Below are 12962 nucleotides of genomic sequence, written 5' to 3'. Positions count from 1 at the left end.
TAAATCAGCCACTTACATGAACATACATTATAGAGCATTGTGGTGGTTCACTGTTCATATTATAGAATGCATGTCTTGTCGTCTTGTATGAAAATGAAGAAAAGTGTTAGTTTAATTGCACATTTTGTTTGGCGGTGAAGCCAAGGATGCTTAACAACAAGCACCTTAAGATTTTTGTGAAGTTGAAGAAATGCAGTTAACGTTATTGCTGAGACAAGAACTGTTTGTCTTGGTTGCATCTACCAATTGCTCCCGTAAAGGGTAAAAAGGTAGCTGTAGAATTGGAGCAGGAATAATATGGATGAGTATCCAAGTTGAAGACAAGACAGCATCCTAAACTATGTTAGAGTGAAGACAAGATTGAAAGACTGACAAACAGTATGTATCAATGAAGCAAAAGCCTGAGACTTCTTCAATAATAAGAACGCTTTGTGCTCAACTGTTCCTCTAAAGTTGTCAGTTTGCCGTATCAAATGGATTGACCAAGAAAGTGCCTTTTAACTAATTTAATGTTTCGCATTATTCAAAGACACCACATCATTCCTAATCTAAATATCAACTGTGAATTTTCCCATCAACAACTGATATTAATTACTTTATCCCTACCCAATTTAAAGGAGTCGTGAAAATTCAGTTTGAAAGTGAGCTCTTTCCTTTGTTTGATGTAATCGGTTCATAGGGCAAAAACATTAGAAAAAAGAGCATGAACTGAGGAATTGTCCCCTGGCTAAACAAGCATGCCAAAAATCAATTTTTTTTTCTCTTATGGCTTATGTAACTAAAGCTTTTCGCACCTAGAGCCGCAGCAGCTATCTCGAAACAGGACAATAATTAGACAATTCCATTTTATTTCGTAACATTCTTTTGTTGTTGTAATGATTTCTCTAAATTTTGGTTTATATTTATATTTATTTGTTCCTTAAACAACTTAAAAAGAAAAAACAATAGGAAAAAAAAGCAGAAAAAAACATTCCGGTGTTAGTTTATGATTGAATTAGATTATTTTGCAATTTATCGCTTTAAAAAAATTTCTTGTAACTAAAAGCTCCGAGGAAATCGTAGTTTCTTTTTTCGCGATGGAAATAGTAACTTTAAAATATACGTTTTTTGTTCACCAAACAATAATTAAAGCCCAACACTCTGTAACGGGTAAAGAAGGACCCGAAAAGTAAAAAAAAAAATAGAAGTGTGGTGAGATAGAAGCATAAGACGTACGGGTGTGTATTTGCTTTTCTTTTCCGTACCACTGGACCACTCATTAGGAGTGTCCTTTTTCTCTTGGGCTTGTGGCCCGTTATCCAATTACATCGAAGACCAAAAGAACAAAGATGCAGAATAGTTGTCCAATAAAGGGGTGAAGTTCTCAGAGGAAAAAGTCTTTCAATTCCAGAGTAAGGCAGATCCTCATGTCAGGCCAGGCAACTACGCTTTCTGGACCATAAAAAGGGCTGTTTCTTCTCTGTTAGATGTTCTGCAGCTTTCTTTTGCACGAAGCAGACACAGAAACTCAGTTTCAAAGCATTGTTCCCCAACAGAAATCTGAAAGGTGAACGTGTTTCGGAGAAGTAATGAAGTGGAATCATTCTACGGATCTGTTTGTTTAAACAGTTCAACAAAATGACAAAAATAAAGGTCACTACGATGATCATCCGTTGAAGGCTTAGTGCAACTTATTTCATAAGAATGAAGGATAAGATGGTTATTTTCGTTTATTGGCAAGTCTCTTGCCAATGCCCCACGGAATAACATTTCTTTGCACAGCCATAAGACGATATCACAGCTTGATCTTTTCAGATTATTACCCAAATTAACTTTAAGAATAACGACCCACGCTCCTTGCTTGAAAAGTATCGGGGGTCTAAGTACAATTTGGTTAATTATTCAACTTTAGATTTCATATGGCAATTTTTATCAATAAAATGTTGCCCAGCTATTTTAAAAAAAATGTCAGATGTTTATGCCATTCAAGATTGCATAATCTCTGAAATGGAACTTGTTGAGCGAAAGTTGTAATATATACTCAAGAATTTAACAGCTGAGTTTTAAATCCTCAGGGTCCATGGATGAATAAATGAATGTGAACCTGAATCTAAGTTCGGAGGCAATCCCCGAAAAAAGAAAAAGAGAATTGTTCTAGACAGACAACTCAAATTCATCAAGCAGACATATCTTGTATGTATCACAGTCCCTTGACAAACAAGCCAATCTCAATAATTACCACCAGATAAACGGGAAAGACAGCAGAGTCCCAGCTGATTTTATGATTTCCGTTTAGGTTATGTTCCCTAATTTCTTCACACTTGTAAGTGCATGATGCATATAATATACAAAACAGGGCATGCAAATAATATGCAGAAAATCCATCGAAATCAATATTTCAATTCACATAAATATTACTGGCCAGCGGATGGATTTGTCAGCAACTCGAGTGATTTCTTCAAGTAGTCTACTGCAATTGAGACATCATCAAATGCAAGTGCTCCAACAGCAAATCTTGCAGCCTTGTGTGCCTCTGCTATTTTTTCAGGTGCTGGCTGGTAGTTACTGTCATAATGGTATGTCTGAGAAGTTGATTTAGGTTCCACAATAGTTCCATTCCTGCTGCTAGAGCTGTGATGAGCACTTGATGAATGGCTTGTAGTTAGCGGAGCTGACTGGGAAGAATATGAAGCATCCGACCCTTGATAATACGTATAGTTTGATGGGACTGATGGGACGCTGCTTTCTGAAAAACTTGGATAAGACTGAAAATGGGGATAGGAATATGAGGAATTTTCATGAGAAGGGTAGTTAGGCCCTAAATGCTGTGAATTCTCCGATGAGTATTGCTGATGGTTGTAATGTTCGGGATAAGAACTTTCTGACCTGGCAGGTGGAGGATGGTAATCTTGGGATGACGGTGGAGGATGATAATCTTGGGAAGGTGGTGGAGGATGATAGTCCTGGGAAGGGGGAGGAGAATGATAGTCCTGGGAAGGTGGAGGAGAATGAAAGTCTTGGGAAGGTGGAGGAGGATGATAGTCTTGGGAAGGTGGAGGAGGATGATAGTCTTGGGAAGGTGGAGGAGGAGGATGATAGTCTTGGGAAGGATAAACTCCAGGTGTGTAAGAGTGAGATGATGGAGAAACAACAGAAGAATGCTTGTTGTTATCTAGTCCGTCATGAAATTGCATAGATGGTGGAATATTTGCAGAATGCTGTTCATTAACAGTATCATGAAATTTAGGAGCCGGATGAATGTTTGGATTCTGGTAATTGACAGGATTATGATAACTAGGTGATGAATCAGATTCTGGTCCAGGATTGGAAACTGTAGTTTCAGTAGTCCCAGGGTCCTGCAAGAATAAGCAGCTTAAAGTTGATTGTTTATGTTTATTAATCAATTTGTTTGTTTTTCTAATTGATCAAACTAAGACACCACGTTAAGTTTTGAATCATACATATCCATCACTTGAAGAACTGAATGGAATTGACAGATCCTCATCACCAGCAGGCGGACCAGCTGTGGGCTTTCTTCCTTCTTTCAAAGCTTTTCTTATATCAGCTGCTTTCCACACCGCATATTTCTGTTTCTGCTCCAGCTGTAAAAAACTCATATAAACATTAAACATTAAGATACAGAAAGTTGTATTCTTGCTGCAAATTGCTTTCAAACAAGCAATGCACAGTGAAAACCATTCATAGAAAGGGAAGGATCAATTCATCAAATACACACATCAGGCTGAACTGCTCCAAATTGATTAAGAATCTCAAAAAAGATGCTGGCAGCATAAAATGTTTTCGCTGTATTCCTGTAAAAGGTCAAAGAGTATATGTTAAAAACTTATCACAGGAAAAATCCTAACACTCAAGATAGTTATGCGACATGTGAAGGGAATGACAAACAATTGGCAAAAGACAGATACTTGGTATTTAAAGAGAGTGAGCTACTATCTTGTCCAAGAGAAAGGAACAAGAACAAAAATCCCTTCTAAACGTCAACAAAAAATTGAGATAAAAGTAATCGAAACTGATGCAACAGAACAAACCAACATATAAGCTAAAACACGCTTATCTATTTCAATCCTAGCATTTAAAAGAACAAATAAAGAGTGATATTATCATACAAATCTGCTCTTCCAGCACGATCTTGTTTGTCTGCCTTTCCAAACACATTCAAAGCAAAACCCTCGAGATATAAATTGTCCTCAGGCCCTATCTGGATGGACTTTTTATCCTGGAAAAAACAACATATTTCAGAAATATCAATTTAGTAAATAAAAACATCATAAACGTACCCAATCAAACATTTCAATCGCTAACATCTTTCAAAGGAAAATAAAACTGCAGCCTGCCATACAAACACGACATAGTATCATAATCCATTATTATTCAGATTCAAACACATTCATTTAACATGAATCGAGTATATTAGATTTCCTTCATCTTTTCAAAATAAAAGTTAGGGCTCCACGAGATCAATTAAAATATCACAGATGATTATTGGTTCAGTTATTTGCCGGTAATATTTTGCTTCAGTTAATTGTGATCATAAACAGCACAACGAATCAACAAAGTTTGACCTAGAACCTTCTCAAGCTGCTTCATGAGCGAGACAAGAAGAGCATTAGTGGTCTTTGTGCGCTCACTTTGCGGAATCTTCAACCCCCGTTCCATCGCATATAATCGACCTAATTTTATCAAAAACAATTTAATCATAATAATTTACGAATGGATTATAGAATTTCAGATCAGAGAAACAGAAAATTCGCAAAAATGAAAAATAGGTATCGATCAAGAAAGAAAGAAAGAGAAGTTAAGTTAAAGAGAATTACAGTAATAAGCGACGAGTGGTTCGTGCTTTTGCAATTCATCGGCGCGTTGAAGATATGGTAACAGCAGCTTCGCGGGTTCGTTTTCGTTGGCCATCTCAATTTCCAAGAGATTCAAAACGCAGAAGTTCTTAGAAACCCCACGGCGTCGTTTGTTGGCTTTATTCCAAGCTTGTATTATGTATTCGACCGTCTTTCCCCGCCGAAGCAACTATTGCTTATTAAGAAAGAAAAATCGAAAGAGATTAAGCAGTTAAGAAAAGTACTCGATTAAGCTATGAGTTAAAATATCAAGTTCTAAAAAATAGCGGATATATAATATATAAATATTGCTTATTTTTATTTAATTAAGATTTTGCTTGAAAAATCTTTGCCGGAAATAAAACTTTAATGGTTGACTTTTAAAACCATACGATTCAATTTCGCGAATTCAGTTAATTAGATCTTATGGGAGTTGAAAAATTAAACGAAATTTTGGAGTTTTTTTTTTCTCAATCAAATTCAATTTTAGTGAATGGCCTGAAACTGCAGTGAGACAATAACTTTATTACGATAAAAGGTTTGAAAGGGTTAAATAGGACTTTCATTAAATGTTTCAAAGTCTCATTTATGTTGTTGTTATATTAATACCAGATAATACCTAGTTTTGTTTTTCTTAAGGGAATTTTATAAAATTTAAATACAATAAATTTGTTTTTTTTTCGTTTTATAATATTTAGTTTTTTTTAATGTTTTATTTGGATAAATAAATTTAAAATTTATAGATTTATGTATTTCAATTATCACAATAAAAAATGCTAAATACAAAAATCATATTTCTAAAATTTCAATTTTTTTTATCTAAATAACAATTTTTTACAAAGTATTTAAATATTTTTATATAAAAAAAAGTACCTTCCAAAGATTTATCCAACTATTTGATAGTTCTTAATACTACAATTTGAATCTTTGTAGGTACTTTAGAGACTTTAAAGAATGAGAAGAGTGAGTTCAAATTCCACCTTTTCAATATCTTGGTGATAACACGTGTATGTTAGTAAGTATTTATTTTTTTCTTATACTTAAAAGACAATTCAAAAGTGTTATGAAATAATTCGTAACCTGATACAATTTTTCAGGAGTAAATGTAAAGACAGTTCTCAAAAGTAGCAATTGAGTTTCTCAGTTATAAATAAGAAAGTATAATCTTTAAAAATACATGGATCTCCTAAAAAGAGAGAATAAAGAGTTGATCACTGGGAATCAAATCATACTATTGAAAAGGAAAAAATCATGATATATAATAGGAGATTAAGTAGCTATTTTCTTGGAAAAGAAAATCATAATTAGCCTATCTTGGAGAAAGACAATTTAATTTTTTTATTCTTTAAAAAAAGCCTTTAAAACTCTTGCACAAATTAAAAAAAGAAAAAAAAAATCTTATCGGAGTAGGTGGCAATGAATCTAAGAAGATTGTATTCAGGTTGGAATTAAAAACCGAAAACTGTTCAACCTTGACCTTTTGAACAAGTAAATGTGAATATAATAGCAGAAAATGATACATCATAAAAAGGAATATCGCCTATGAGGTAGAGGGGGACCTCGTGAACTAAATACTTGAAACTCTCCTAATAAATCACCAGATATAAAGCTACTCATACTGTGGGTACCTAATATTTTAGAGAAATTATTGTAAGTGTTTTTATTCGAGCGAGATTTTAAAATAATTAGGTAATTAATACATAATTTAAAGAATGTGAATGCTGTGGTATTTTGATATGCAGTGTTAAATAATTTTAATCTAATAAAAATAATTTTATTTAACATTTTTTTTCAAAAAGTGAAATTACGGAAACATAAAAATTACAGGATTATTTTAATGAATGTCTTCATCTTCATTTGCTAATGTTTCTACAACATGGACTTTAATAGTAATTTTCTCACACAAAAATCTAGTATTATGCATGTTAACTTCAACACTGAATTACATTCAAAAAAGGTAATCCTCTCAGGTTGGAATCATGTTCTGTCATTCATTCTGATGGAGAGGCATTGGGTGAGAAAGAACCATTTGTTGCTTCAGCATTTTTTTTTCATTCTTTCGGTAGATGTGCATATCAAACACAGTTTCAGACGAAAGTGAAAGAAACCGATGAATAGGAGGAGCCAGGGTTTGGAGAAAGGCAAGAATAGCACTATATTTTCATATTAAAGGGCACATGTATTGAGAAAACCTCCAAATGGCAAATTGAACATACACAGCTCAAAACAGTTCCTCTCTAATTACTTGTCACTCCATATTATAATTCCTAAAGCAGTAACTAGTATTTGATCATGCTACAAAGATGAAATTGTAGGGTTGATAATGAAGATCTCATTATTAGGGTGATGCCGGGATTGGTTCGGTACCAGAAACATGGGAAGCAGCATCTTCTTTTGATATGGCCACATAATTCACAGGAGCAACTGGTCTGATGTCTTTTTTTCCATCTTTTGTTGTGGACCTGCTTCCGTTTTGATGAGCATTAAGTGACAGCCGTCGGTTTGGTGTACCATTAGCTCCTCCATTAGCACGAGTACCTCCTACCTTACCAGAACTAACTGGCCTACCAGGACTGGGTCTTGAGCCAAAGATGGCTTCTTGTTCTGTGTTTCGTAGCTCGTGGTGCTTTTTCTGATCCTACAGAGTGCAAAGTCCAGATGTTATGACTTCTGAATACCACAATATGTTCAACAAATATAGAATAGTGAACAGATATAGGCCAAGCTGATATATATGTATATATATATATATATATATATATATATATATTATTTTTTTTTTTCTCGCCGAGTTGTGGTCTTGTTATCAAGTGCTTAAATCAATCTGACAACGACTCATCCTAATCATCTTATTGGTGAAACTTACCCTCATCCTCCGTTTTTCCTCTTCCCGTTCATGCCTGAGCATGGCATATTCATCTAACATGGCAAGAAGAGGAACGCCATCATATGTGAATGACATGCCATGATCTTCTTCCCATGCACGAGTTTTAGCAACTAATGTATCGACCAAAGCTGCAATTTCACCAAAAGAAACAAAATTATCCCAATAATGTGGTAACGTTTGTCTTGCATGCACTGACAGCAGATTGAAATGATAACAGTATTTGATGATGGTTGTAATTTCTTCAGCAAATACCTGGAATTTTGTTGACCAATATCCGAGCTTTCTCTGCACGTTTGAGGTTTAAGTGTGCACCTCTGCTTGCATTATACCTGTTATCATCCTGTTTTACAAGGGTGTGTAATTGTGTCAGAAAAATTGTAATCCAAATGAGGAAAGATTATGCAACCATTTTATGTAATCACCGTAACTCGTAGCAAAGCTAAAGCTAAAATCTGCCTATTTTTTGAAACAGGCATGAAACATTTCAATTATCTTATGAAATAACTAATTACTGAAACTGGGAAAAGCAAATTATACAATAAAGATGAATGAATGCTGACTCCAGCTAACAATTTACAACTGCTGTTACCACAATTCAGACCAGATACACTATCTCACCAAGACTATGCACAACCAATCATTCAGACTCGACAAGAAAAAATGTAGAAAGGGAAATTACAAATACCCGATTATAGTCTTCAAGCCAACTCTCCTCTTCACATGCTGACATCCATTTTTCAACCTTGTCCAATATATCTTTTCGACTTAAAGATTCTTCTTTTGCTTTTGCTATCTGATTGTCCATGTCAGCCAGTAATTCAGCTGGTTCAACGTTTCCTGAATCAATCAATGCCATAATCTTCTCCCGTGCAGCATCTGGGTCTATTTCTACATGAGCACGGGCAAATATCTCTTCAAGCTCCGTTTGCTTCTTGAAAGCAATTTCCTTCATCCTACTGGCTTTCAGCTGATCAAGTCTCTCAACTTCCACTTCAGCCTGCATTAACAAAAAATAAAACAGTTAATATCATATTTGGAGTCCAAATCTGTAATCTTAAAGAAGGTCTTCAGCACCTGCTCAATCAGATCCAAAGCAAGAGCACCAGGGACAGTGACTTCATCAACAGAAGCTGACATATTACAGGTAACATGGTCAAATAGACTCCTTTCCTCTGGATGAGTGTCCATTAGATTCCAAAGATCAATCAATTGAGAAGCTAATTCTTGAAGCTGCAAGACAAATCCAGGTCGAAGTCAAAATAAATGGCACTATATTAAAAGTCAACCAGAAATGTATGCAAAACATTTGAAGGCATTATCAATTTGGGGTGTCAAAGTCAGAATTGATGGTGATTTCTTGAAAACAGACACATGATTAGCAAGTAAATAGCCAAAATATACCAAAATTACTAACATTGAAATATAGTTAACAGCCATTGTCCAAATAAAAATTAAGCAAAAAAATGTTCTAAAGGCATTACCTTCTGCAGCCTCTGTTTTTTATCTTCTTTCAGCGTTAAGACAGTCTTGGCCAACCTAGCTAGGGTGTCGTTACTTATGCTCTTGGATTGAACACCAGTAGAATCATTTAGGCTTGGATGTACCTCCGTTACAGTACTGAAGAAGTCCATGCCAAGGACAGCACATAGATCATGCACAGTACTCACAAATTCAAGAACCTTGTGCAATCTCTCACTCTGCCAAACAAAGCGCAATGGAAAAAATTCTCAATGACATGTTTTGTGAACGAAAGCAGGCAGCGTTTCCCAATTTGTGACTAACTGATACATCGCTATTGCACATTATAACAGAGTTACCTTTTCCTTTTGAAGTTCTTGTAGCTCAGATTGATATTCATCTAATTTCTTGAGGGAGAGGTCAGACTCGTCAACAGCAGGCGAAGCATCACTAAGGTTTAAGTTCCCAGCTATCTCTCCACATATTTGTTGGATCTGGGACTGTACATCAGAGAACTCCTTAATTCTTTCTTCCTTTTGTTGCCATAACTGTTCAAGTACAGGTGCTATAGCTGCAAGCTGTTCTTTGATAGTTCCAGAAGGGTTCTCAGGCTGTGAAAGGAGAAAAATTATGCATAAGAATACAAAAGTAAAATATGAAGTTTATGTGTTGTGTATTGCCAATATAAGACATGGTCAAGTAGTTACTAACAATTCCAGCAAAGCTCTTTTCTCCAAGTGCTGATAGAAGACTGGAAAGCTCAAGCTTAGCATCTGACAAAGCTTGAAGTAACTGTGCCCTTGATTTCGCAGCCTGCTCAACCTTTCTCTTGTACACATCCAAGCATTCCTGTTCTAACTGAAGAAGCATTTTGTCTCGTTGCTCATCACTCTCACCAACCTCATCCCATATTTCCTACAGCGAATAAAGATAGTCTAAATTATACTTATATTCGATTGTTTTCGAAATCAATTGTAAACAGAAACAGTTTCTATTTAGGTAAGTTTGCTAAAAAATGGGTTTTAAAATAATCAATTTCAACTAGGAGAAACAAAAATAAAAACTATTGGAAAATATTTGTAAGAGTAAAATGTGTTCGGTATCCCCGTCAAATATATTAAACCCGTATACAATTTTTTCGTATGATTTTCGTCCTTCTAAAATTTAAATATATTTCTTAGGTCTTTATTTCTAACAAAAATAGACAGCAGACTTATGTGAATGATAATTTTAACATATGAATTTTTACATTAAAAATAATTTTGATAAATATATAACTAACATATAGTTATCCACATAAGTTTTCCATCTATTATTATGATTACACACAAGAACTAAAAGAATATGTTTAAATTTTAAAGGAACAAAAATAATATGAAAAACTTTTGGAGGACGTATTTAATAGTTTAGGAATTTTAGGAAAAAAAAACATATTTTACCTTATTCATGAGCTACAACTTTTCAAATTTGTAAAATCAGCTTAACTTTTTAGAGAAAAAGCTCTTTACAAATTTTAGCCACCGTCCCAAACTTACAACCGAAATTTAAACAGCTGAAATCTTTAAAATTAATCTTTCCCAGACATTCTCCAATACTATTCTGCAGACCGTGCACATTTTCATTTCAGTGACCAAAATGAAAATCTGAATGAAGATAGTAACCTGCAGCTTTTTTAACAAGGAACCACAGGTGTTTTCCCCAAGAAGAGGATTTTGAGCCTCTGTCACTGCCATTGATGTTCCAAAGCAACCTAGCCGCCTGCACCCAAAAAAAATTAAAAAAATTACACAAGAAATATTTTCACCTCCCATCAAAGAGAGATAAACACCTCTTCTACTGAAGATCAAGAGAGAAACAGACATGTGCTGTGTAGAAGAAAGCAAATGCAACTGCAGCATGATAAATGCAAACCCACAATCCATTGCGGTCAACTGTTAATTCCAGTAACCCGAATCACCCATCCCAAAAGTTAAACTAACGAATTAAAAAAGCGATCTTCAGAAAAATAAGCCAAAAAGGTTCTAAGCAAATAAGAGCAATAATTAATAATTGTCTTTTTTAAGAAAATAAATAATAATGGTTCATCATTATTTTAAGGCAAAAAAAAGTGCGGAAAAAAATCTCCAAACAAATTAAGTTCCATCCATCACATGCGATATACCATAATCCAATGCAGGGCAAGCTAATTAAGCTAACGATAACAACATAATGGAAAGTCTCAGGCGAAACGAAAGCTAAATTAACCAAACGATCAGCAGCAAGTAACAAGAAAATGACGAAAGAAAGGGAACCTGAGGGTGAAGTCACATGTAAAGATTGAAAAGGAAAGATGAGAGAGAAAGAATCGAATGTAGAGGAATGAGAAAGAAGCAGATCTCGGGAATGCGGAGATCAAGAGACGATGGCGAGAGAGAAGAATACGTACCGCTTGAAGCTTAGGGTTATGTCGCTTCAGATCTGAAACAGAACGCGAATGAGTGAGTGAGTGAGTTCTGAAAGAGTGTGTGAGAGAGAGAGTGAGGTTTTGTTGTGTAGCGTGTGCATATAATAATAAGATTAGAGTAGATCATGAAATTAGAAGAGAAGATGAAAAACAAAAGACAGAGTACGGTGTAGGAAAAGAAAATGGACCCACAACACAAACACTATCTCTCTCTCTCTCTATTGTCTCCCGTCTGGTTTCCTTTCTAGCCCCCACTCTTCATCTTATTTACCATTATGACACTCCTCAGTTTCTTCAAGTTTAACTGCGCATCAAAACTTTGACTTTGACTCGATCTTTGTCTTGTTTTCACGTGTTTGGTAACACTGTTCATAATTGTTCTTAATATTAACCATCACATTTTCTTGTTACTTGTAGCATACTTAAGAAAGTTAATGTAATAGTATGAGCATTTATTAGTCCAAGACTTTGAACTCGAGTAAACCACGGTGATAAAAATATGAGTTATGTCATCGCAAAATTAAAGAAATTTAAATACGTTTTACATGTAGAAAAATATAAAATGCATTTGATTCTTACCATACAGTAAAAATTAACAAATAATGAGATCCTAATTTTACAAATTTGTAAATAATACACCTAAGAAATTTGTGTTCAAAAATATTTAATGTGTATATAAATTGATATTTATCTTTTATTTCTAACAATGTTAGGTGTATATATTATTGTTATAAATTGTGTTTTTTTTTTAATATGTTAGAACGTTAAGTGTGAATCTAAATCTTACGTTAAATATAAATGAGAAAATAGAGTATCATACATGTTAAAGATTTATTAACCTATTACTTTAAGATTTTTGGTAAAATGGTATCAATTTCTTAGGTCATTAGACTCAAATCTCATTGGTATTGTATATGAATCTGCTCTTCAATACACCTAACATGATATACATTTTTTTAAGAGCAGTTTGCTTGTTTTTACTGTTCCATTGTGATTCTTTTACAGATTCTGATGGAGACTAAGTCATATGTATGTATATATATATATATATATATATATATATATATATATATATATATATAAATTCGTTTGTCGTAATCTCACGGTGACTAATTTGATATTTTTTTTGAGGCAAATACGTGATAAAAGCGAATTCAAAAAATCATATAAACGCTAGTCGTCCTGTTTCGAGTAGACGTTGATATCTCTTACATAAAACACTCAAAGTTGTTCTAAAGATTGAATGAACTTACTGATGGTTCTCCATTATCCAAATTATATTGTTCGCTCTCTCCCCTTGTCCCAAACGTGTAGGAGGATACTTGTCAAACACACTCAGATG

General features: G+C 34.3%; 2 protein-coding genes across 3 annotated transcripts; both read right to left on the bottom strand.

Moving 5' to 3' along the window:
* Positions 1-1982: 1982 nt before the first annotated feature.
* Positions 1983-5088, bottom strand: EXT-LIKE (hydroxyproline-rich glycoprotein family protein). Its single transcript, XM_047315333.2, has 6 exons — positions 4815-5088; positions 4570-4670; positions 4107-4216; positions 3716-3791; positions 3441-3581; positions 1983-3335 (listed from the first exon to the last, which is right to left on the bottom strand). Exons 1-6 carry the CDS (start codon positions 4906-4908, stop codon positions 2394-2396), a joined length of 1464 nt encoding a protein of 487 aa, XP_047171289.1. The 5' UTR covers positions 4909-5088; the 3' UTR covers positions 1983-2393.
* Positions 5089-6962: 1874 nt separating this feature from the next.
* MAP65-1 (microtubule-associated proteins 65-1) lies at positions 6963-11761 on the bottom strand. Of its 2 annotated transcripts, none has more exons than XM_047315321.2 (10): positions 11603-11761; positions 10839-10935; positions 9889-10092; positions 9537-9788; positions 9201-9416; positions 8794-8949; positions 8405-8716; positions 7972-8059; positions 7699-7847; positions 6963-7470 (listed from the first exon to the last, which is right to left on the bottom strand). In XM_047315321.2, the coding sequence occupies exons 2-10, from the start codon at positions 10908-10910 to the stop codon at positions 7171-7173; spliced, it is 1749 nt and encodes a 582-aa protein (XP_047171277.2). In that variant the 5' UTR covers positions 10911-10935; positions 11603-11761; the 3' UTR covers positions 6963-7170. The 2 variants fall into 2 exon arrangements, with proteins under 2 accessions (XP_047171277.2, XP_087952029.1); XM_088095903.1 differs by lacking the exon at positions 11603-11761 and adding an exon at positions 11469-11487.
* Positions 11762-12962: the final 1201 nt, after the last annotated feature.

Source organism: Vigna umbellata, chromosome 1 (assembly GCF_029865625.1).
Source record: "Vigna umbellata cultivar VRB3 chromosome 1, Vumbellata_1.0, whole genome shotgun sequence".
Taxonomy (NCBI): domain Eukaryota; kingdom Viridiplantae; phylum Streptophyta; class Magnoliopsida; order Fabales; family Fabaceae; genus Vigna; species Vigna umbellata.
The sequence above is the reverse complement of the archived record's forward strand: the minus strand, read 5'-3'. Positions and strand labels throughout refer to the sequence as shown.